This window comes from Argentina silus (assembly GCF_951799395.1).
Source record: "Argentina silus genome assembly, chromosome: 9".
NCBI classification, from domain to species: Eukaryota; Metazoa; Chordata; class Actinopteri; order Argentiniformes; family Argentinidae; genus Argentina; species Argentina silus.
The window spans coordinates 3,322,529-3,349,317 of NC_139663.1; the positions used below are offsets into that span (position 1 = coordinate 3,322,529).

A 26,789-nucleotide genomic window follows, 5' to 3' on the forward strand; every position below is an offset into this window, starting at 1 on the left:
TTCTAATGTTTAAGTAGAAAAACGAGGCTCCTGCACAGTGTCCCTTAACTGACTCAAGTGAATCAATTTAATAAGTGCAAAGACCTTCATTGTCAGGAAAGGACAATCTGAAATATGTGTCACACCAATTGTTGTCCTATATTCAATGTGTTTCACAGGAGTCGCTGTGGGAGAGAAGGCAGAGGGTTGTTTTGTCTGTCACAGAGAAGATAAAGTATTTCTTCCTCCGCCTGTGTGTCTGGTTACTCTCTGTGGGTCTGGCCACTGGGTCGTGCATTGGTGTCTACTTCCTGTGTCAAAACAACCTGGAGGTCGGTAGCTGTAAGGGTCGTATATTCCTGCCTTTGAGATTTCAATTCACATCCTGATTTGTAACTGAACTGACCCGGTTGTTCTTTTTTTTTTTTTCTTGATTTGTTTTGATGTGTGTGTGTGTGTGTGTGTGTGCATGTGTGTGTGTGCGTGTGTGTATGTGTACGCGCGCGCAAACATGTCTGCAGTGGGTCAAAGAGTCTCACAGCTCAGCGACAGAGGGCTCCTCTTCTCCTTCTTCCTCTCTTCTCCTACCGGTGGTGGTGTGTGTCATCAACCTGTGTGTCCCGCTGGTCTACACACTCACAACCAGACTGGAGAACTACGCCAGCCCACGGACACACGTCTATGTGTCTGTGCTAAGGTAATGCCACACACACACACACACACACACACACACACACACACACACACCACGTTGATGAGTCTGTGCTCAGGTAACATTACACACGCACACACAAATATACAGTATGTCTCTATACTTGGGTAGTACTACTCACACACAGGTCAGTGAATGACACATTTCCCCCTCTATTTCACTACAGAAATGCCATGCTCAAGATGTCCATACTGGGAGTCCTGTGTTACTACTGGTTATCAGAGGTGCCCAGTAAAGTTACTGTAAGTCTGTTGCACAGAACAACAGAAAGACAGGAAAACCCAAGACACAGTGACACAGACAAGCACAACCACATGCACTACCATGCACATACATCCAATATCCAACACGGAATATTCAACATCTGCACACAATACATTAGAACACAACACTGCATACGTGTCTTTGTGTGTATTCTACAGTGCTGGGAGTCGTACGTGGGCCAAGATGTCTACCGGCTGGTCATAGTGGACTTCATCTTCTGCCTGCTGGGATCCTTCTGTGGAGAGTACCTATGGAAGTACGTCTATAGTCATAACTGTATTTCACACACCACCGATAGGAAGACATTGATATTATAGTATATAATATATATACAGTATATAGTATATATAATACAGCTCAATACAGGAAAATGTCATGCACGGTTCTGCTGGTGCTCTTTCAGTGTGATCGGAACCAGCTGTGTCCTAGATCTGGGGCAGCCTGAGTTTGACATAGCCCGGAATATACTAGACCTGATCAACGCTCAGACACTGGCCTGGTAAGATTCTTCAAGAACACCTCTTGTGTTCAGTGCATATGTTTACCAGACCTTCTGTGTAGTAACAGTATCTCACTCTCTCTCCTACCTCAGGATAGGGGTCTATTTCTCTCCCCTCCTACCTCTCATCCAGGTCATCAAACTCTTTCTCATCTTCCAGCTGAAGAAGGTACACACACACACACACACACACACACACACATACACACACACACACTTGATATGAATATTTCTACATTGATGGAATGTACAGGTGATATTGGTTCTGGAAGATCAGTTGGTGTGTGATTTAGGCCTCTCTATCTCTCTCTCTCTATCTCTCTCTCTCTCTCTCTATCTCTCTCTCAGCGTAGTGTGAGGCAGTGCCAGCCCCCGAGGCGTTGGGCCAGGGTGGGCCAGATGCAGACCTTTTTCATAGCCCTCCTCTTCTGCCCCTGCTACCTGGGCACACTGGCTGTGCTGGCATCCACACTGTGGAGGTACACACACACACACACACACACACACACACATACACAATGGATACGTCAAAACGTCATTCTGAACTGAATTTGTTTCTAGACCTGTTCTTTGACAGTGGCTCATGGTTAGAGATATTGTCCTCTACCTGTGTATGTCGCAACTGCCTCTCCTCTCTCCCATCTCTGTCCCATCTGTACGGTCCGCTGTGACCTCCTCTGATTGGTGCGGTTGGTCAGCGTGAAGCCATCTGTGGGGTGCGGTCCATTCCAGGGCCTGGGCTCGGTGCTCCAGGCTGTATCCCAGTGGATGGACAGTCCTGAGGCTGCCGTTCCTTCGTCCGCCTGGGCCGCCTGGATCATCAGGAACGTCATCCAGAGCGGACTCTTCTACTACCTCATCACGCTCATCGTGTTGTGAGTCCACACACGCATGCACGCACACACTTTACACTCTCCCTCTTCACCTTAATCTTCTGTGAGTCCACACACATGCACATACAGGCATGTTTGCATACACATACTGTAACCACAGCTCCTCTACTACCTTTCCTGTGTGTGTGTGTGTGTGTGTGTGTGTGTGTGTGTGTGTGAGAGAGAGAGAGAGAGAGAGAGAGAGAGAGAGAGAGAGAGAGAGAGAGAGAGAGAGAGAGAGAGAGAGAGAGATCATGTCAGTAGTACTGTATTGTATCGAGTCCAGTCTTGGTAGATCAATATCTGTCTCCACTTCCGGCAGAGTGCTGATGTACTTCCTGTGGCAGATCACTCAGGGGCGTAAGCGTCTAATCATGAGACTACAGGAGCAGATCATCAACGTGAGCCTCCTGTACACCTCCTGTTCACCTCTCACACATCAACCCTGCTTCTCTGTACCGGCCCTGAGGGGTTAAAGCCCTTTTCTTTGCTAGATTCATACCAGCTGCACAATTATCCTCTAGACTTCCCTCTAATCCCTGTCATTTCTGCTCTTCCCGCTGTGATCCCTGTCTTCCTGTGGCGTTAGGAGGGGAAGGACATGGCGTTCCTGTTAAGGAAGTTACAGTCCCTGCAGAAAAAGAAGAGGGGACCAATCGGCCCTAAAACTCAGGTCAGTATCGGTCCTACACCTCAGATCAGTATCTGCCATAAACTCCAGGTCAGTATCTGCCCTAAACCTCAGGTCAGTATCTGCCCTAAACCTCAGGTCAGTATCTGCCCTAAGCCCCAGGTCAATATCAGTTCAGTGGATCTAATGCAGAGGGCTTCAGAACAGGTCCTCCCTCAAGAGAAATTAGTCCTATGGTATCTGTTTATATGTACTGTTTTTAGGAGGCCTAGACATCTGCTACATTTTACTGGGCGGCAGGTAGCCTAGAGGTTAGAGAGGCCGGCCAGCAAGGGAGCTGGATGTGAGCTGGTAACTGGAAGGTTACTGGTATCATATCTAAGGTGCCGTTGTGCCCCTGAGCAAGGCACTTAACCCCTAACTGCTCCAGGGGCGCCGAATATGGCTGACCCTGTGCCCAGAGCTCTGTTCTCCCTTGGGTGTGTATGTGTGTACTCTCGGAGGGGAGGTGTGCATGTATCACATTCCTACAATTGATGAGAATTGATTGCATGGCCAAATAAACATGTTCTTGTTCTTCAACAAGCATTGGACAGCTTGGCCTTGTCACTTAAAAAACAAACTTCTGTTAATTCTGACAATCAGATCACAGTATATGCGTCCACACCTGGTATTAAAAAGACCCACGATTCTGCTGCTTCGATCTTCTTCCTGGTGTATCCTATAGATTCTAGATAGATAAATAATAGATAGACACCACTTAGGTTCTAGAAGTTTATGACGGCATGTAAGAAGAAGCTATGTCCCCTCCAGGTCCACTTCCAGGAGGACAGAGACAGAGAGAGGCAGGAGGCAGAGACTAGCAGGACCCAAAGAGAGTCAGAGCCAGAGGCAGAGGCAGAGTCAAGACCAAATTCAGACAGGGGCTCAGGGCAGGGCAGAGAGGCTCCCCTACCCTCTCATCGTCCACAGCCTCCTCCACCCCCACCCCCCACCAGAGAGTCCCCCTTGTCTCGGACCCAGGAGGGGTCACCGAGGCCAGGGTTAGGGCAGGGGGGCAGAGGCCAGCCCCCCAGCCCCAGAGGCAGCCCGGGCCGCGGCCGCGTCATCAGACAGGAGTGTTGGGGGGAGGAGGAGAAACCCTCGTCACTGTGGTCACTCAAAAGCCGGGGAGCCATCCAGGGAAGGCCCCACAGGGGGCCCAGGCTGGAGCCACTGCCTCCCCGAGAGCTGCCCTTCTTGCCTGGATCAGTGCCCGAAAGCACACCTCTCTGGAGCCAAAGCAGGCAGGTCACCAGTGCAAGTAGACCAGGGTCCAGCAGACCAGGGGTTAACCAACCACAAACACCATCGGAGTAGGATAGAACCAGAGCCCCCAGAGCATATCAAGTCTAACTTTATTTGGAGTGCATTTTAAACATCTAGGGGGGGCAGGCTATCTGATGTGGCGTCAATTGCTTGTGTAGTGTTATTAATGACAGTCAAAGAGCGTTCATCATTTTAATTAATAGATTTTACACTGCAGTGCTAAGAATGACCTAGCATCTGCTGTAGTTTGCAGTCCTTGAATCAGACAATGGTGTTTGTTAATATGTTTTAAGCAGTATTAGGATATTAATGTTTTTATATTCTACTCATCTATGATTCTAGTATTGAATAATTCTATTCTGAATGTATTTTTATAAGCTGAAAATAAATGTCCTTGTGTTCTACCAGTGTAGAATCCAGTAGATGGCAGCCTTTCCTTGGGAAACTATTTAACATCCAAGACACTACAGACCTGCAGGTTAATATCAGACCTGTGTCAGAATAGAATTCGTTTTCCCGGCATCACTTTAGGTGAGCTTGAATTAGCCAAGTTACTGGCGCTGTGAGCATAAACGGTTTGGCTCTGTCGATAACGCCATTGTGGTGTTTCCCCAGGGACTGCTGCAAAAGTGCAAGGGACATCTTAAAATAACATTGAAAAATAACCTGAAATAACATTTGAATAACATGAAATTCCGGAAATGACATTAAAGTTACGATGTATTACATTATGGAAGGCGAAAGAAGACGAGTGAAGTTCATAACGTTAACAGTTTATTGTGAAAAAAGGCTTGCTTTTCATACCCTAGCCTAGGAACTGTACAATCAATAATTTAAAAACAAATGTTCAGCTTGTTGTTTCAAGAACACTCGCACACACTCCTTTCTTAAGTTACTCAGCAGCTTCAACCAAAGGAAAAATAGTGTTTTACATTTGTGTTCACCATCAAGACGTATACAACACACTTCCCTTATACACACCATCAACAGGCAATATCAGTGGTCACCCGATGGGGCCCTGACATGGCGTTGAGGTCACATAACACATTCTCCCATCATCCTCTTCAAACAATCCTTTTAAAATGTCCATAATAATAATAATCCCATCTGGAAAATAATTTGTCAGACTCTATTATAAGGTCAGCATCAAGGAAGGAGTCATAAAAAACATTACAATACAAAAGTTTAAAATGAGAAAAAAATGGGTCATTGAAAACTGGCTTCTCTACGTCACATACTTATGGTCTGATGCACCATATGATGTGCAACACACAAAAAAACACCTTTACCCTCCCCTTTACAGACTAAAACTAACAGCGGATCATTATGCTTCTGTCCAGGCGAGAGACAACATGACAATCTTTCTTTCCTATTACCACAGAGGTTGAGGCTTCAAAAGGCAAAAGCCTCTTCTAAAAATAAAGCCAGCGACAGGCATCGTGAGAATCCTTCTTTCTTCTTCGGGGGTTCATTCATACAATACTGGAGGCGATGCAAACAAACAAAATATGCAGAAACAAGAAACCAGCTGACTACTGCAGCCTTTCTTTCTAAGACCAGTGGGAGGGTTAAGTAAAGCACCTGTAGCACTGAATAAGCTTATACACACAGAGGCAGGATACACTTGCAACCCTGTTGGGGGGGGGGGGGGGGGGGGGGTGAAAAACATAATGGCCTCCATGTACAGAACACCACTCAGCCTGAGGTCCTGGCTGTAGGTAGAAGCTGCCCCTAATCCTACATTATGTTTTTATCCTCCTCATGGTTAAAGTTAGATTTGGGGGTAGGGGTAATCTGATCCTAGAACTGTGGTTTAGGGGCAACCTCTACCCAGAGCCAGGAGGCTTCATTGGGTGACTCTGGGGGTCTGAGGCAGGGGGCTGCTCCCTGAGATAAGAGGAGAATGATTCACACCACACTATAGACCCAGGAAATTCCAGGGTCTACCTCCAGCTCATCTCAACCTGGAACACATATAGGTCTGGACCAAGGTGTAACACAGGGAAATCCATGGTCTGTTTTGGTGTGAACTGGGTCAGGGGGAAACAGAGTCTGGCATACTGACAGATTCTGTGGGAGGAGCAATAAGGAGGAGGGGAAAGTGAGAGAATGAGCAGAGAGGAAACAGCCTGACTGGTGCAGGGGAGGAGAGGGAGGGGTGGAGAGAGAGAGATGAGAGGAAACTGGCTTGGGGCTGACTGATGATGAAAAAACCCTCCAGAGATCTACCGAAAGAGCATCTATTATTCAGCAGCTATGAATCATGTGACAGCACGGGAGGCAGGGCTCAGATCAGAGGCTGAGGCGGGAGGGAGGGAGATTGAGAAAGAGAAGATGGCGAAAAGAGGGAGGGAGATGGAATGAGAGGTACAAGAAACGGGAGAGATAGGGAGGCATCTGGGAAAGACGGAGAGAAACAGATAGTTAAAGTAGGAAAAACTGCTTCAGGAAACACCAGGTTTAGTGGCGACATAAAATAATGTTACAAAATCCTCCATATTACAAGAATATTGCTTTTTCGCTACCTTGGCCAAATATGATGCTTAACAAGAAAAGGTATGTGATGCTAACATAGTTTGTGCTTTGTTACATTAAGAAACATGAACAGACATTCTCTGTTCCCTATTCACAGGTTTCCTCCATCAAAGCTTTCACTTTGGCACTCTAGTCTCATTCAACTACAACACCCAAACACACTGTAAGCCGTGCTCTGTTCAATGTGCAGTTTAAAAACACGCTTGAGTATAGCTCATCTCTAAGGCTTTCTACACATGCTGTATGTCTAACACTGAATTTATGTTGGTCTGATGAAAGAACATCTGGAGTACGCATTAGTTCACGTGATAAAAAAACTAAACAAAAGATGAATCTTTGAGACCCAGAGCTCCAGGCATGATATGGGAATAGGAATCTGTTTTCAAATCATGCTTTTGTATTTCTAAACACAGTAAGACTTATGTTCTTCACTAGGAGAGGTTTGGCACAGAAGGGTAAAGCCGGCAGCGACAGGCTGAGAGGTGCGGGGGTCTAGTGAGGAGCTGAGAAAGGACAGTCACTGAGGTTGTGTGTGTGTGTGTGTGTGTGTGTGTGTGTGTGTGTGTGTGTGTGTGTGTGTGTGTGTGTGTGTGTGTGGGTAAGGGCCAGTTCAGACAAGACAAATTAAATGTGGGGGGAAAAAAGAAAAGATTATGCATATGTTTATCTGTCAAAAAATCACTTTAAAATTACGTGGCCTGTCTGAATAGCCCTAAGCGGGGGTGGGGGGGGGGGGGGGGGGGGTAAGTCTGAAGAGCAAATTGAGGGGAAAAGCAGTTCTGCATGTAACAGACATGAGATGAACCGTGAAATTCAGAAAGGGTGAGGGAGGGGCTGATAGAGAAATAAATGTCTGCCTTTCTCAAAACGGCTCCCATGGGTAGCTGGAATGGAAAGCTGTCTTCACCTCGTCTGCAACTACAACCCCCAGGGGCTCAGTTCAAAATCACACTAGCAGGTCAAGGACAAAAAGGTTGGAGAACCCAAGAGGTTCAATTGCTTTCCTTTCCTTGTCTACTTTCTGGCCTTTCAAGGCCAATGAGCTGTAGACTTGATGGTTAATAGCAACATAGGGCAATCAAAGGCAATTAATAATATAGAGACAGCCGGGGGTAATAGTGAAGGGTAATTACAATGGGCTAGTGATCAATGGATAACTATGGATGTCCTCAAAAGGTATTGATTATTGAATGACTGGTCATTCATATCATAGGGACACAATGACAAGGAAGGAGGGAACACTGATGAGTACAAGCTTGGTAAGAAGCTAATGGTTAAGCTGCTGATGAAGGACGGAAAGAGGGAGAAAAAGAAAGAGACACTACCCAACCATCCTACCACACTAAACACCAACACACGTAAGACCCAAAACACAACTCATACCTCAACTCCCAACTCCCCAGAAAAAGGCAACAGCAGGACGTCAGAGCTCAGAAGTCTCAAAGATACATGGTGAAAGGGGACACAAACCCAAATAAGACCTGGGACACCAACTGGAAGTGGTATGTACTGTAACCAAGTATGATTGTATGCATGTATGTATTTATGTACACGTATGTTTTTGTACATGTAAATGTAGTAATGTGACTCCAGCAGACGAAGAACACAGGAGTGGAGGGGCCGTCTCTCTCTCTCTCAGTGCTCGGCGGCAAGTCTCTGGAGGTTTAAGTTCTGTTCAGAATCCCCCTGCTTCTCAGTTTGGGTAGGGGGGGCAGTCTCCCTCTCTTTCATTGTCCCTTCCCTTCCCTAAGACTAAGAGATCTTGCAGTTGTTGCGGGTGCAGTTCTGAGGCGGGCTCTGGGGTGGTCTGATGGACTTGGAGCGTTTAAGGCTGTTGCCCTTTGACCCGCCCGCCGCATTGGCCAGCGAATAGGAGCGTCCATGCATCATGACCGCGTTCATCCCATTGGCCATGGAGAAGGACTTGAGGTGACTCTTGATCGCCACGGGCAACGGTAGCTTGTCGATGAGGTGGACGGGCGTGCAGGAGACGATGGCCCGGCAACACAGATCCTGTAGGCTGAACACTGGGGAGCGAGAGAGAGAATAAACAACAACAATTATTAAATGAACAAAGAGTCACTGAACACTGCCAGAACAAAATATCAACATTAACCTGATTACTGAATCCTTAATTGAGCTACGCAAGCAAAACGCTTAACTTCCTTGTAAATCATACATTTTGTCAATCAATGGAGATCACTGCAAAAGGTTGAGTTGCATGAGTAGTTCAGCCCTCAAGATGTCCATGTAAGTAAACCATTCATTTTTCACTGTGTACAACCACAGCCAGATTCATCACCCACCAAGTCCCACTCACTCACACATTTAACACGACTATTCCACAAACTCGGCCACTAAAAGCATTATCTAATCTACACTCCCTCAAACCAGAGGCAAGTTTTGGCTCATTTCAACTGTATAATTTGGCCCTGAGAGCATGAAATTCATTTGCTGGGGGGCAAGCAGGGACATTACTAATGTAACTACTCCATCTGTGTCCCTCTCTCGGTACAGATGGCTCAGACAGGAAACGTCGACAGCAGAACATGAAGCGAGTGTGCAATTAATAACGAAGGGAGGAAACGAGCCTCTGAATGTAGCGGCCATCTTAAGACAGCAGTGCATTAGCAGCACAGAGGATCTGGAAAAGCGCTGTCACTTACGTACGCTACAGCAACACTCCACTAAAGCATTACCAACTCCCTCTGGAGAACACACACCATTAGGGTTTAAGAAGGAAGTGAGAGGACTGATGATGAGATATGTAAAAGGGAAGGTTTGAGAAGTGAGAGAGAGAGAGATGAAATTAGATGAAAGAAGGGAGACAGGCGCAGCTGGGGCAGATGAGGTTAGAAGGAGGGGAATGAGAGAGGGGAGGGAAGGGATAAAGGATGAGAAGGAGAGAGATGTAGAGGGAAAGACGGAACCAGACCAACGGTGGAGGGAGAAAAACTTAACATTTCTACGGTGTACACATTTAGCACCGAGAATGTGCAATAGTGGACAAATGGCTATTGGAGACTGAACAAGGGCTACCAAAACACACACACAGCGCATCTCCATGTCATTTACACACACACACACCTCTGTTGGGCTTCCAGAACTTCTCCATGCCGTGCCTCATCAGTACGATGCGTGAGAGCTCCGTGAACGACTCGATGACATTGAAGTTGCAGAGGGGGCTGACTTCGAAGAAGGTCATACCGTTCTTCTCGGCATACGCCCGTGCCTGCTCGGTGGGCACCTGCCGCTTGAACGCCAGATGGAGGCGGTTGCCCACCAGGATCCGTGGTACCCCAGGGGCATGCTGGGAAGGGGGAGGAGGTGCAAGTGTTAGAGGACTCAGAGGTTCGGCACCTCCGTCTATAGCAGCCTGCTACAGAACCATGGATGGACTCAGACACATCACAAAACATCCATCTGTGGTTCCAGTGCCTCAGTTAGAGCATTTACGACGCAATGACATGTTTTGCACTTCATTACGTGTTTGATTCCCACATAAGACACATATACTGTACCATACTGAACATATGTACTATCTATCTATATATGTGATAGTTATTGTCTATTTGACCATATTAAAAGAGATAGAGGGAGTAGGAGAGAGGGGAGGGGCCAGTGGTTTCCCAAAGTAGGCTAGTTAAAAATACAGTGGGCGGTGTAGTCTGTTACTTATTCAACAGGACCAGTACTGCCTCTGACAATGACATTGCCTGTCATGCGACTTCTATTTCAGCACATTTGCTCTGACGACACTACTAGAACATTCTGTGAACATCCCAGTCAACCATAACCTCTTTCCTCTCCCTCAAACTTTCTTTCCTTTTTCTCCTAGTCTCTTTTAAATCTGGCCTCAAAGTGATTTTAATAATAAAGGAATAATAAAAAAATAAAAAAGAAAGAAAGAAAGCTATATAGAGAGGGTCCCTCTCTCTCTCTTTCTGTGGCTGCTCTAGATGCATCTCCCTTTCTATCAACCACTCTCTTTCTCTCGTCAGTATGCTCTCTCTCCCTTCCTCCTCTGCTCTCTCTCTCCCTTCAATGGCTGTTGTAATGACCGGCCCCAGCATGCTGTCGAGGTGGAGCAGGAAAGACAAATCTTCACCAAACACACCAGAGGCCAAAAATACCACCCCGCCCCCTGCTGTGCATGCCAGAGTGAGAAGAAACACACACACACACACACACATACACATACACACACACACACAGAGGACATCCTCTCGGCTTCTACAACACAGCCAACAGGAAGGACATGGAGTGAGTAGGGAACAGGAGCCAGAGAGACTCTCTCTCTCTCTCTCACTCACTCACACACACAATTTAAGAGTCTTTGGGCCCAGTCACAGTGCTCCCGTCCTTTGCCCTACAATAAGGAGACTGTGGTCTCTAGGCTCTGTTGGTCAGTGGCTGATTGCTAAAGGCTAATGGTGCAGGGGGCTGTGGTTTCCATCAATGATGAGAAAATGAGGCTTCCAGACAATGAGTCACTGAGAGCCTCTACTCTCCACTCTTGCTTGGTGTTCAGCTTGGTGTTCAGCTGCAAGGCACTCACGGTACGAGGGTGTCTGTAGGGTGAAGAACTCATATTTCACCCTCTTATAGTCTTCAGGCTCTGTGAGTCAGTTACAGCTGCAATACACAGTGGGACTTGCTCTACTGCTGTGGTGCTTAAGGATTCCAGGCACTGTTAATCATGAGAGTGAGCTGACCCATGATGCTGTACTGCATGAGCAAGTAGTGTGTGTGTTTACACTAAGGGCCTGTTCTGTCCACTCAGGCGTATGTTGAGCACTATGGGCCAGGACGATCCTACAGGGGCACCTCTTTGTCTCTGATGCTAAAAGACCAATCTGTTAAGGATTTACTAGAGTCAACAGAGTAACAGTCTAGGCAAGCATGAGAGAGGCAACAGGAATCATGGAAATACAGTAATACTTGATGCGGAAAAGAGGCAGAGAAAGAGGCAGTGTAAACCTAACAGATAAAACCAAGCCTTCCTAGAACAGGGAGGTTCACCCAACCTTCTCCCACTCCAATCATTTGAACCTCTCCCCAAGCCCTCACTCATAACCTGTACCTCATTCACCACCCAACCTTTACCCCTCCCTCCCTCCCTCCCCCACCCAACCACCCACTCCCCCTCACCTCATCGATCTCTCGGATCCAGCGGTCGATGCCATCGAAGGACCAGCGGTTGGTGATGTCGTACACCAGAAGGATCCCCTGGAGACGGAATACACACAAACACTCATAAACATCCCGCACACTCACAAACACACAGCAACATCACCACAGGCATTGTTCACACACTTCCTGTTTATAGGAGTAGGAGGAGCCGTGAGGGCCAGCCAGCGGACACACTCAGCAGGGGGGCTTAATCGCTACATCTAAACAACACTCAGGGGAGGTGGAAGAGGAGCAGACCTAGTAGTCATAGTCATAGTGTTCATATCTGTGGTAAACTGCAGTAGTTATCATAGTCCTAGAAGTAGTCTGAGTAAGAGGCACAGAGGTAGCAGTCATAGATGTGGAAATAGCTTCAGTAGTTATCATACTAAACCTAGCATGAACTCAAACTCACCTGCGCTCCACGAGAGTAGGATCTGAAGATAGTGCAGAACCTCCCCTGGCCCGACGTGTCCCTGAAAAACAGAGAGAGAAAGAAAGAGAGATAGAGAGTCAAATACTGACAAATAGGACTACCAAGAAAGACAACACAGTCTACCCGTCTTTCTTTGCATTGACAGATATCATTCCAAAGTAGGGCTACTTTAACAGTGAGGTTAAGGACGCAAACATAATGACATACTTGATACTAGTCTGAACCCTCTACCATTGAAGGTTGAGGAGGCTGAGGATAGAGAATGCTGACGTCCCCCCTACTGCCAGTCGTGGTGTTTGTACACCAGTAAGCAGAGGTAATCAGAAACCAGCTCTCATTACCAACATGCCTGACTTCTGTGTGAGTGTTAATGTTAATCAACACCATCACTCCTCAACTACTGTGATTGTCAAGTTGTGAGTGTTTTCTGCACAAAATGGCTGGCCTAGTGTTTACACGGGGATAACCATACATGGTTACATGGGCATAACCAAAAGTGAAGCTCTCTGAATGTAAACTTGAGATTTGCGCATGTAAATCAGACGTTCACCTAAAATCACACATCGATGTCAACGGGAGACTTGCTTGAAAATTCTAACTATGCACCGCACAGAGGCCAAGTTAGGATTCGTCCTGTAGTTAAAAACATTGCGTGCTGTATCACCATAACGTGCTGTATCACTAGATCGTTTCCTCCGATAGTGGTTATCTTAAGACTTGAGTTTGCTTATGTGGAGTTTAAACTTTAATGTGCTGTATGCAGAGGCATGTAGAGGAGATAGCGGTGGTATGTGTGTCAAACGCATTAAGAGCCATAATGGCCTCCTAGCTTCCCTGAGCTAGCAGGCCCTTTGACCATAGAGAGCACTGTAGAGTGGAGCTGAGTATACTTTATTGAACGCAGAGGGGAAATCTATCGATCTGTCACCAGAGGCAGGGTCCTGTCCAGCACAACGTTGCCATTTCCGAGAAGTGAGCTGTGTGAGCTCTAATGGGTATGGGAGTGTGCTTTTTGTTCACTTGTTAATTGTCCATATTAACAGAATTAGTGAATATGCTATTAACACAGGTTTCAGAGAATTGTAGGTCTAAAATATGTTTCTGGAAAACGAGCTTGTCAGTGAGTTTAGGCCTGTTATATGTGTCCCTCTTTCTCTCCATCTGTCTCTCTGGCGAAAGGAGAGTTAACTCCCACCTACACAGGCAGAATCATAATGCTTTTTCACAGACCACGAAAATGCTTTTGTGAGACAACAAACTAGATTGCTTTTTTATGAATTTATAATAAAGCCTTTTTTGCCACCCATACATCTGTTATCTCTACTGGAGAGAGAAAAAATGCATCTCTCTGTATCCTGTTGGACTGGTGAGGGGGAGACGGGGCTGCAAGGTGATTGGGTAAAGAGATGACAGAGAGACAAGCTGATTTGTCGGTGAGCTGACCGTGATATGAGTCTGGCTGCCGATTGGGCTGTGCACCGACATTGATGGATGCCCTGCATTAAGGCTCATGTCTTTTTAATGTGTGTAATTTCCTTCCCTCTGTGTCTCAGAGAGAAACTGGCTGGGAGGTGACTGAGTCATCATAGACAGAGTGGGGGGGGGGGGGGGGGGGAAGAGGAAGAAAATGTGAGAGATAGAATGAGGAAAAGAGAGTGGGAGAGAGGGAAAGGTAATGTAGGTAGAGTGGGAGGCAGAGAGAAAGAGTAGGGAAGATACAGACACAGGGATACAGAATATGAGAGAGAGAAAGAGTACTTGACTTCTAACAGCCTTTCTTTCGCTTTTATTGGAAAGACAAGGTGACGTTTCTACCCTCAGGAGCTTTCCAGCTACAGTACCAGAGCGTTCCATCTTCCTAGACTTCTAAGAATCCTGGAGATCTTAGAACAAGCACAGTCACTTAAGACCTTGTCTACAAATGGAAATAATATTGAAATATGTTGAAAAAAAGATGGTGGCCTCATTCAGTTGTTTCTGACATGGTGTAGACAACCAAAAACACATTGTGATGTTTGTCAGGAACATCAATGACAGTCTTTGAAAAGTTATTCTATAAAAAGGTCTGCTGCACAAACACAGGGTTTGGAGAAGTAATTTTCCCATAAGGTCTTACCAACATATACGTGTTTGGGGGAGATATAAAGATAGCTTGTGCCAGGGTATTTAGTGTTTAGTGGTGTTCAGTACTTACACAAGTATTTAGTGGTGTTCAGTACTTACACAAGTATTTAGTGGTGTTCAGTACTTACCACAGCTCCAGCTTCACTCTTCTCCCATCCAGCAGAATGGTGGTGGTCTTATAGTCGATCCCTGAGTGGAGGGAGAGAGAGGAGGAAGAAAGAAAATGAGACATGAGTCTTTCATGAGAAAGACAACTGATACCAACCAGGTGACATTTTCTGTCCATTAGACAACAATATCAACCGCAATACTTGCTGCGGGTTTCATGTCAAAGCTTCTCTTTTTAAAAATGTAAATTTGTCAACAACATCTAATGTTAGTTGGATAATAATCTAGTAGGTAGTAAACAGTAAGGTATGCATGCATGCAATCCATGTGACCTGACCTGGGAACATTCTTGGCTCTACACACTGGTATGACTTGAGTGGTGGCATCTTGAGTGGCATTGAGCCAGACAGTGAGTGACACAAAGGATAGACTTAGTTAAGTGGCGCAAAATAACTAAGGAAGACAGGATGACTGACATGAGAAATGACCAAGATTCAAAGGCGTCATCATAACATGTATCCAAATGTAAGCATTTCAACATCTCTTTGTATTTTTGTCTGCAGTGCCGTCCTGATAAAGGCTGCCTGAAAGTGTTATATTTCAATATCAAATAAACACCTTTTACTGAACTTCCGTGTTCCAAGAATGTGTAAATATCTTTCTTACTGACACCACGGAGGATTATAAACACACACTGTTGTGTGTGTGTGTGTTCGTGTGTGTGTTTGTGTTCCTGTCCTGACAGAAGTGGTTTCCGGGCAATGTTTTGCCCCTGGGCACATCCCTATTCTTTACCGCAGTTTACACTGGCACCGGTGTTTCTACTACCACACCTGCTGCTCTGTGGTCCAAGCATGTCTGAACATGTCCTTCCTTCCAATGCCTTTCATCTTAGAACTGTTATCTTGTGGTTTTCGTTCTGTAAACCACACACCTTTTCACATGGCACAAATGAAGGGTCATCCTGCATGTCGACAGCCGCACCTTAGACAGCATCTCTAACCACTTCAGGTTTTTCTTGGTCTGTGTTTATGACCCCCCCCCCCCCCCAACCCACCCCTTCCGGTCATCCACAAACACCAGCCCCGGCAAGGCATCGTAGAGGTGACGCAAGGTCTCACAGATTTGACACGGCAGCACAGGCTAGCACTGATGCCTGTCTGCGTTAGCCAGCGCGAGTGACAAAAGACGGTAGCAACTTCAGGCTTACACCAGCAATATTGCCGGCTGATAAGATTCTACAGCAAAAGTGCTGAGCTCAGGCTAGCCTGATTCAATTTAGTCTTTCAGTCTGAGCTTCACCCCGAACTTAAGAGTCTAAAGCGCTTCCTTTGTTCTCCCTGCCAGGGCACCTTCGATGGCTGAGATAATCGATGTGTTTGATCTGACTGATTCCGCAGCCCTGTCGCAATTCTCTGTGTGTGTGTGTTTCGATTCTCACCATCTCATCCATACACAGGGGTGCAGGGAATGGGAATGAGAAAGCGGTTAGGGGGGGCGGCCCGGTGACCTTGCCAGATGAATATGCAGCTGTGTAAATGTATAAAACTGCTATGAGAGTCCACTAAGCAAAGAAACCACCCTGGTGTAAACCTTTCAGTAACTAACCTTTCAGAGAGCGGGAGAGGGAAGGGGGGGGAGGAAGAAAGAGAGATACATGGGGAGTTACGAAATACGAAAAATACGAAAGAAAGAAAGAGGTAGGGACAAAGAGTGTGTAACACAGACAGTCGGCAAAGACAGAATCAGACTGACAAGTGTGGTGAAAGCCCCTCTATTGGCTCCTGTCAGTAAGCTCCATGGTAATAATCAGCCCTGCACTGTCAGTGTGCCAGTCTGTGCATCCATCAGTGGGATTACAACCTGATCTTCATCTCATACACCACAGGCGTGCACGTGTACACACACACACACACACACACACACACACACACACACACACACACACACACACACACACACACACACACACACACACACACACACACACACAGGGGGGGGGTTATCTCTGAAGTGGCCTGCTTCCAGCACGATAACTATTCACTCACTGGGTATACCGGCCATCAAATAACACAGTCAATTGCTATGCAGAAACAATAGGCTTTTAGCACCGGGCTGCTATGCTTTCATAGACCCCTGGGGACTCTTCCATTGTAGAACAGTGAATGAGACAGTAGATTTGAGTCTTACTTCTGGCTTCTCCTTCTGTCTAGCAGCTGGTCTAGATTGTCTTTTCAACCCGTTTTTTCATTTTAATCTTTTCTCCTATGCTACTCACATAGGCATCGCCACGGTCATATTCCCAGCAGCCAAGCCCATTATCATCATCTTCTTCTTCTTTATCATGGCCTTACTGCTGGGATCATCTTTGAACACACTAATAGTGAGATTACCCCCCCCGCCCCCCCCCCCCCATCCAGGCAGGTTGACAGACGATCTAGAATCTGATGCAGAAGTATACGACCAACGACAGCCATGATGATGTCATGACATCAGGGGACGCACAGAACAGAACAGCACACAGGAGCAAAAGGTTCTAATTCCATACTTTATGTAGCGAGGTGTGTCCTTCTGGGTCCACACGAATGTTCCACATTCATTTTCTCTGTCTGGATTTTTCCCCCAAAAAATATTAATTCAGGTGGTCAACAAATGCTTACAGGAATTTCCCACAGTTATTCTAGCCAGTAATGTGATTTTCTTTCTCTTTTTTTTTAACAAGGGCGAAACTCTGTAACTAGGGCCAGCAGTTTTTCCTGACCTTATGATCAGACCAAAAGAAACAAAAAATCAGGCTAATAACTAGCTTACAACTCGGGCCTGGTCAGAAAAAAAATCTCTCTCTAACTAGCCTGTAGCCCAACACAGAGTAACTCAGTTCTAAAAGCGAAAATCAGACACTGCTAATTCAGTCACACACTCACTGATTAAAAAGACAAGTAGTCACACCCTGTCAGCCCAATCTCCTGTCCTTTCATCTCAAACTGTTTATTTCCACACCAACAGATGGAATGAGAGAAGGTAAGAGGGGGAGGATAGATTTGATGAGGGGGAAAGGAAAACACACACACACGCACGCACGCACACGCACGCACGCACACACACGCACGCATGCACACATGGACACACACAAACACAAACAGTACAGGGATTGCCTCTACATAGATCAGATTTTAGATCAGAGCCATGGCCCTTGTACTGTGGGTTATACTGAGTCTGTCTGAATTTGGTTCCAATTAAATCAGCTGGTTGGTGCATGGTGTTTGCCACAAAGGACTGTGGTTTTAACTTCCCCTTCTAAGAGAAAGTCAACAAAACTAAACGACAAAAGAATCAAAAGTAAAAGCTTGAACTAGCTTTACCTATAGGCCCGTTCTACTGTACCAAGTTATAACCCTATAAATACTGTGAAAGCAGTGTTTTACCACCACTGTTGAACTCTGAGGGTGCAACAAAGGGAGCGCATGAGGGTGGATCTTAGGTGAGAGCTGGAGATGATTATTCTGCACTTTCGGAAGCATGGGTGAGCTGAGTGAACTGTAAGTCACTTAGGGATAGAAGGAAATATGCAGGCCTCAGGGGAGAAGAAGAGAGGTAGACATTCTGGTCTGACTACACCCATCAGTTCCACAGGTGTCACCCGCTGATGGATGAGTGTCAAGCCAGCACAAAAAGGGTGGGGGATGGAACATCGCTAGCACTTTGTGCGTGAATGGCACTTATTTTCTTTTTCTTACTTAAAGGTGCAACCCTTAATTTGTTTCGTTTTTTCAGCCAAATGGCTGGCACGCCACTTGTTATGATATAAAAGGTGAGATAATACAGTCGGGCAATATAATAATCTATCATCAAATTAACTTCAGACGTCACAGAAAAGCTTCCCCTCAGTGTAGCCTATCAACGAGTGCAAAGCCGCTTGACTGACGAGTTTTTGGTCAACCTAAATTAAAGATCAATGAAGCACAGAAACATTGATCACTGGGGGGAAATCTGACAGACAGACAGCTATGTAATCATCGCCCCAACTACCCCAAATCAGGCAGGGAGCAATTGAGAGGGGAGATGTGTCCTCCATCCAGCCAATCAAAATGTCTGTATATCTCTGAGTCTTGGTGCTGCTGAAATATTTACTCACAAAATATCTCTCTCTTTCTCTACCAGAGGGATAAAATTCAATAGCAGTGCGTCTGTCTAGATAAACATCCCTGATGGAGCCATACAGCTGTGCTCCCCACTCGCCCTCAATACTTAATGAAGACGTTTGATGTCTTTTGATCTTGCTAGTATCAATTAGATGGCTTCCTGTTTTAAAGGCCTTTACAGACGGGTCTTTGCCAAGAAGGTTCTCAATGGACACTGATTGCTAATGATTGAGAGCTGACTTCCAATGGCATTTAGCATTAGCTTTGATGCATTATTGTGACTGATTGAATCTATGAACAGCAGAAAGAAAACATTTAACTCCTGACGAAATGGTGGAAAATAAGGGACTAGACCAACTAACTAGCCTACACCAACCATGGCCGCTTTACTGTCCCCACAACTGATGCAGACAGTCTGAACAAAATACTTATTCTAGAACCACCAATCCACAAACACACGTGACCTTTTCAACCGTCTTCAGACTGCCAACAGCACTGACAGCAAGCATCACCCTTTGACAGAAGCCATTAGATTAGTACTCGCAAAAAGGGGTCATGCCACTCTCATGCTTCTGACTGATGTATTTTTCATCACAGTTCCTGTTAGTCTGAAAGGCAGCATTTTTCATTTTAATAATGAAATGGATACAGGGAATCTAAGGGAGCATCTCTAGTGAAGTGTTGTTGGTGAAAAAAAGTATTCACTTCTGTGGTAGATCTACACACGGATTCCTTTGGGGCATAAGCAGGCAGGCAGTGGAGACTCAGATCTGAATCTCCATAATTGGACAACTACGCCTAATTATGGCTGAATATATGGAAGTGATGCACACACACGTCCTTCCTCCTTTGCTTACTTATTCCTTTTCCTCCCCCATAGCTCTATCCCTTTACTCTCCCTTTCTTGAAGGACTCAAATCCTTCTTTATTAGCATAGCAGGAGTGACCCTATGTTGTCAAAGCGTTAGATGTTCTCTCTCCCATCATACCTCTCTCTTTCTGGTTCTTTCTCTTCCACTCTCCCTTGCAGGAATCAAATCAGCCATATTAGCATGAAAGGAGTGACCCAATGTTGCTAAGACATTAGTTATTCTCTCTCTTTCTTTCTCCCTCTCTCCTCTCCTCTCCTCTCTGGGGGTTTCCTCTGAGGGAGGATGATGCCGCTGCTGCTGCTGCGTGTGTAAAGCAGCTCTTTTGAAGCCTTGGACCACCAGCTCTCTGCAGCAGGCAGTGATCAGACGCAGGCTGTTTCATCCTGACCATAGGAAGAGCTCATCTGATTGGGAGCGAATCCTGACCAACCTCCTCTCCCGGCGGAGATCATCCAGTGTCATTCCTTATAGACTACCAAGCCCTGCATGACAATGACTGGGATATCGCACCCACACTATGTCACTATATTCACTACCCTAAATTATGATCGGGTTTTTTTGTATATTGAATGAAAAACACATGGGCCATTAAGTCTACCTCCATTCAAGTGAATCAAAAAGGACACAATAACATGGATTCAATTCAACAGCCACATGAACCAGCATGGATTTCCAATCCATTTCTAAATGTTGAGAAGCATAATGATGATTGATAATGCCACATGACACCGACACTCCCACAGCCCCCATAGATACTGTACACAAGCAACAAACCCTGAAAAACCAGAATATATAAAGCATCTGTTGTTGTTATCCAGGCTAAGGTCATGACTGTGTAGTTTTGCTCTCAGAAGGGGTGCTGCTGCTGCTGTGTGTGTGTGTGTGTGTGTGTGTGTGTCTGTGTGTGTATGCGTGTGTGTATTCCCCATAATACGGGTCTTGTTATGGGACTGTGAGGTTGTAAACTTAGAAGAGACGGATGTCCTCAGCTTCTTCCCTGAGGATGGCACACCGCTCTCACTACTGGATGACTTCAACATCCAGTCAGAGAAGCTTCACTCGTCTGGAGTACTTGACCTTCTCTCCTCCTTCGACCTTACCCTGTCCCACTCTCCTCCGACTCATAAGGCGGGCAATCAGCTCGACCTTGTCTTCACCAGATCCTCCCATACTTCCAACCTTACTGTTACCCCTCTTCCAGTTTCTTTTTTTTTTTTATTGTTTTTAAATATGTTTTTAGGGCATTTCTGCTTTATTGGGATAGAGACAGTAGAGATTGACAGGAAGGATGGGAGAGAGAGGAGGGATGACATGCAAGATAGGTCGAGGGTCGGAATCGAACCAGGAACCTTGCGATTACGTGGTAAGCGCATTAGTGTGCTACGCCACTAAGCACCCCCCTCTTCCAGTTTCTGATCATCATTTTGTTTCCTTCTCCCTTCCCCTCAAATCCAGCCCCTCCCAGTCAGACTCTACCCACACTGTATGCTCTCGCCACAACCTGCGTACCCTCTCCCTCACCGCTCTCTCTTCCTCTGTCTTATCCTGCCTACCCTCTGTTGAATCCTTCTCCCTTCTATTCACTGATGCAGCCTCCTCCACCCTCCTGTCCACTCTTTCCTCATCCTTCGACTCTCTCTGTCCACTGACCTCAAGGCCGGCACAATCCTCTCCATGCGCTCCTTGGCTGTCTGAAACCCTGCAAGCTTGTAGAGGAAATGGAGTAAAACCAGCCTCCCTGATGACCTAAAACTTTATCTCCCTCTCCTCCTCAACTACACCTCCTCTGCATCAGCTGCTAAAGCTTCTTATTACCATTCCAAAATTCAACCCTCTGCCTCTGACCCAAGGAAACTGTTCTCCACATTCTCCTCATTCCTCAACCCACCTCCTCCCTGTCTGCAGATGAATTCTGTCATCTACTTTGAAAAGAAGGTTGATGAAATTAGCAGTTCTTTCTCTCTACCTTTCTCTCTACCTCTCGCCAACACCACTCCTCCCAAACCCACTGCGCTACACTCGATCTCTGGTTTATCAGCTCCCCCCTGATGAGATTCTAAAACTGATCACATCCAAGCGGGCAACCACCTGCCCTCTCGATCCTATCCCCTCCCCCTTTCTCCAATCCATTTCCAAAGACCTCCTTCTGTTCCTTACCGCCATAATCAATTCCTCTCTATCCACAGGATCTGTCCCAGCTGCCTTTAAGACAGCCAGAGTCAAGCCTCTTCTCAAGAAACCAACTCTTGACCCATCTGCTGTCCATAACTACAGACCGGTATCCCTTCTCTCCTTCTTATCTAAAACCCTTGAACGTGCTGCCTCTAACCGACTGTTTCACTGTCTCCTTCAGTACAACCTCCTTGACCCTCACCAATCCAGCATTAAGGCTGGGCAGTGTACTGAGACTGCTCGCCTTGCTGTCACGGAGGCCCTCCACTCTGCTTGAGCTTCCTCCCTCTCCTCTGTTCTCATTCTTCTGGACCTGTCTGCTGCATTCGACACAGTAAACCACCCGATCCTTCCCTCCACCCTCTCAGAACTGGGCATCTCTGGCTCTGCACTCTCCTGGTTTGCATCCTACATGGCCGATCGCTCTTACCAGGATCTGTCCTCTCCATGAGCCTTCACCACTGGTGTCCCCCAGGGCTCTGTCCTAGGGCCCTTACTGTTCTATACCAAATCTCTTGGCTCAGTAATTTCCTCACATGGTTTCTCCTACCACTGCTAAGCAGATGACACTCAACTCTTTCCCCCCCTCTGACTCACAGGTGGCAACACGTATCTCTGCGTGTCTTGCAGACATTTCTGCTTGGATGTCAGCCCACCACCTCAAGCTCACCCTTAACAAGACTGAGCTGCTCTTCCTCCCTGGGAAAGCCTGCTCTCTCCAAGACTTCTCCATCACAGTAGAGAACTCTACTGTGACCTCCACCCAGACAGCCAAGAATCTTGGGGTGATCCTTGACAACCACTTATCCTGTGCGGTGAACATCACAGTGACAGCACACTCCTGTATATCCTTCCTCTACAACATCAGAAGGACACGTCCATTCCTCACCAGAGAAGCAGCACAACTCTTGGTCCAGACACTTGTGATCTCCCGCCTTGACTACTGTAATGCACTCTTGGCAGGGCTCTCTGCCTCCATCATCAGACCTCTGCAGCTCATCCAGAATGCTGCAGCCCGTCTGGTGTTCTCCCATGTCACCCCCCTCATTTGTACTCTTCACTGGCTCTCGGTAGCAGCTTGCATCAGATTCAAGACCCTGGTGCTCGCCTAACGGACGGCAAAGAGAACAGCCCCTCCCTAACATGCAAGCAATGTTCAGCCCCCAAACCCCTGCCCGATCACTCCGCTCTTCCACTTCGGCTGGCCACCTGGCACTGCCGCCTCTATGTGGATGCAGCAGTCGCACTACTCGGTTGCGGCTTTTCACTGTCCTGGCGCCCCGCTGGTGGAACGAGCTTCCCACTGCTGTCAGGACTGCAGAGTCACTACCCATCTTCCGCCGTAGACTGAAGACCCATCTCTTCAGGCTACATCTTGACTGCAACTCCTAAAGAACTCTTTATCCCCACTACCCCCTGTACAGTTTCTCTACTGTAAATAAAAATCAAAAAAAATATTTCTAAAAAATGATTCCTAAAAGTAATTCTTCCTTCTTCTAGCATTGTGACTGCCAATGGCCCCTAGTCCTAGCATAGATTTTTTTTCTTATGATGACTGATGTATAGATGATTCACTTACTTAGACAAATGTACTTGTTGAAACTCGCTTTGGATAAAGGCTTCTGCTAAATGTCTAAAATGTAAATGTAAAACCAGGGGTGGTGAAAAGGTCTGGTCTATTTAAACATCTTATTATAGCCATCCACCCAAACACACTGTGTTCCTACCCATGCATAACACATGCACACACATATACTGTACATGCACACACACCACTTATCATATAGAGAAAGTACATGCATGAGACAGTAACCTATCTGTGTGTGTCTGCTACAGTGCATAAGTATCACACAAAAGTATACCTGATTTTCTGAAAAGAGAAAAATGCTAGTGTTTTGTTATCAATGACTGCATTTGACTGAAGCAAAAACATACAAAAGACAATAATTCCTGATTCATAAACAAAATCACCATAATCTCCTGTGCAATGAGTGACTCACCGCTGCTGTAGGCATAAGGGGACTCCGCAGATCCATCCTGCAGGCTATCTAGTATCTCTCCCTTCCCCACATCGCTATCTCCGACCAACAGAAACTTGAGCAGGTAGTCGTAGCTCTTCACCGGGCTGCCCTGGGTGCCCATCTTCCCTCACATCTGCGCCCACACAGGGGTGGGGGGGAGAGAGGAGTGAAAGGGTACGTGGGTAGACCCTTTAACGAATGCAAAAGGAGGGGACCCCTTTGTTATCTTGCCCGGGTCCAAAACAAAGGGAAGTTATGTCATGAACCTGTCTGGCAATGACAAAGTGTGGAGAGTCTATGTGGTCCTCTTCGTTTGAATTCTTGTTAAGTTCCACTGTATGGTCGATATTGAGTATTGAAAGAGGTTATGCCAGCTTGAAATCCTTTGTAGCTTGACAATTGCAGCAAAAAGCGTTGTGTCATAAAAAAAGGTAAACAGAATGTTTCTAACTTGAAGTAGTCCTTAAGGAACAAGCTATCTGTCAAGAATGGGTAGCTGAGAAGCACAACATCCCCTGGCCACAATTAGTCAGGTTACAGGTGTTGGTCAAAAAAAGAACCTCGATGAGAGCAAGCACCTGGTAAAAGTCTTTCCAACTGATCAAAATACCCCATTTGCTAACCTCAAATGTATAACCTGCATTTAACCATCCAATTGTTTTACTGTGGAACTGGCAAAGCACCTCTTCAAGCAAAACATCTGTTAGAGGTTAAGACTACGTTAACATTTAAAATACATAGCTGTTGCTTGATCAACAGACGGTAAGATAAATCTTGTTGTGAGCAATTTGGCAGGAGCCTCTCTCGAGAAGAAAAACACATCTTTGTTCTGGGGACGTCAACTCGATAGACCTGAATCAACCAGCTAGGTACGCTTACTGACAAGCTAGCTTTGCTAGCTGGGTCCAAGTGCTCATTGTTCGCATAACGTTAACTTGCTATAATAGCTAGCTGCGTATGGTTTCTGTGTCACAACAAAGAAAGTCCAGCCAAAATATGTATACTGTGACACTAATACAGGCAACGTCGTTGGCTAACATTAAACAAATGCCTATATAGTAGTTATTGAAGCTTGCAATTAGCAGCCTTGTTGAAGAACGTCTAAATAGTCAGCTGAGCTAGCTGGAGAACAACAACAGCTTTGCGTCGCTGGCATTGACAGGAGAAGCTAACTAGGCTAGCTGGTAATGCTACTAGTTGGCTAGCTGGCTATCCATGGCATGACAAGCTGACAAGTGTCAAGTTAATTCAACGACAGAGGGCAACTTACTAGCCTAGTCGACAGCACATATATGTCGTTCGTTTAGAAAATATATAGCTTACTAAACAGTCTTAAATCATTTTGAACTAGCTATACCAGCTAGCTGACTATACTGGTTAAGGAGCTAGTAAGCTAAGCTAGCGAGCCGAGGCGATAACTTCACCCGAGTGAGTCCGAGATTGAAATTCAGGCCCCTCTCTGTCCGGACAACATAACTTCACGATCTTTTCCCTGGTTCGTAGTTGCTTGTATTACTATTCCCTCGTCGTATAAAAGTACAGTTTAGGATATTGGCTCCTGTGCAAGTCAATTTAAAAGCATTTGATAATCTCAGTCCATGTGATCATCCAATTTTCCTCCACGCTCAATCATATTTGCGATAAAGCACAACACTGCTGCTGTTGACAGATCGACACACTGTGCACTGTCTGCCACTCGATGTTCCCGCCCCCTGATCTAAGTCCCGCCCTTCCCCACCTCTGACTGGATACTAATTTACACAGTATGATGCGATAGGTTTTAAGCAAACTCCATCAAACAAGCTGTCAACAACAGCAACCATGGCTTAGAGTTGAAGTGTGAGTAATTATAAATGAATGGAATAATAAGACATAAAGTAATGTAAATAAAATATCACGACTGGCCACAGTAGTGTGAAAACAGGCCTACAGTACAGTAGGTTTGCATGCCAGAAGACCTTGCGAGGGGAAGCTATAGTTGGCTGAGGAGGATTTGAATCTGTGTCAAACCTGTTCATGACTCAGCTGTCTTGCCGCTGCCAGGTTGTCTCCTGAAGACAAACACCCACCAATTGAATAATGAATGAATGACACACAACCAGGAGAGAGAAAAAAAATATGTGAATAGCAGCAACATGAGTTGCTTGGACCTGGATGTATTTCCACTTGTGTATGTCTATGGAGAAGCCAGGTAGAGCTGCAGCCTTAAGACTCTGGGAGACTTCCAGGGTCACACATGTCATTTTAGGGTTTGGGGTATAGATAGCAATCACAATCTAGAATCAGGGTAATTTCAACCTCAAACTGTGTTTTTTAAGAATATTCAGGTTTTTCAAATCACATAACAAACTGGCAGAACAAAGAAATGTGGTCCATCCCTATGGGAATATTTGTCCTATATGTGAAAGCCATGGCATCACTCATTGAAGTCCTGTAGTGTATGCTACAGATACAGCACCTCATTATACCCACAGTCACTCTAAAGCAACAATACATGGTATCATTTTGAGTTGTGTGACCTGTGTGCTTGGAGGAGTACATAGAGAAAAAGTATTATTCTCAGTCCCTATGGAAAAAAAGATGAGATTTTCCTATCTCAACAGGACTTAGTGAAGGGAGTGTGTGACAGCTGTCAGAGGGTTAATAGTGTGGTTAAAGGGTAAGAGGTTTCGCCGGTTAAGGGGAAATGTTGCTGAAGTAATCCCCCTCCCCCTGAATAGATTATCATGCAAATGACTGGAAGTCTTTGTGCCGGCCCATTTAGATTTGAGCATGGAGAGGCTCTCTAGGGGCACAGAGGGACATCTGGACCCTACACTGCTAGAAAACACACACCGTGACATGTGTACAACCAGTCACACACACACACACACACACACACACACACACACACACATGCACATACGCGCGTGCACATTTTTGGCATTTAGCAGACGCCTTTA

At 46.0% G+C, this 26,789-nt stretch overlaps 1 protein-coding gene across 1 annotated transcript; it reads right to left on the bottom strand.

The window, feature by feature from the left end:
* Nucleotides 1-5,026: 5,026 nt before the first annotated feature.
* On the bottom strand, nt 5,027-25,507 carry rab40c (RAB40c, member RAS oncogene family). Its single transcript, XM_083676845.1, has 6 exons — nt 23,827-25,507; nt 14,661-14,721; nt 12,388-12,448; nt 11,952-12,029; nt 9,888-10,110; nt 5,027-8,827 (listed from the first exon to the last, which is right to left on the bottom strand). The coding sequence occupies exons 1-6, from the start codon at nt 23,966-23,968 to the stop codon at nt 8,553-8,555; spliced, it is 840 nt and encodes a 279-aa protein (XP_083532971.1). The 5' UTR covers nt 23,969-25,507; the 3' UTR covers nt 5,027-8,552.
* Between the last annotated feature and the right edge of the window lie 1,282 nt (nt 25,508-26,789).

Bases quoted from the DNA above. Each gene is read 5' to 3' on its own strand.
- rab40c (XM_083676845.1), bottom strand. From the start codon at position 23,968: ATGGGCACCCAGGGCAGCCCGGTGAAGAGCTACGACTACCTGCTCAAG. The intron at 12,030-12,387 runs GTGAGTTTGAGT...TTCCGTCTCCAG, and splicing joins CCTACTCTCGTGGAGCGCAG to GGGATCCTTCTGGTGTACGA. The intron at 8,828-9,887 runs GTGTGTGTGTGT...CTCGCTCCCCAG, and splicing joins GTTCTGGAAGCCCAACAGAG to TGTTCAGCCTACAGGATCTG.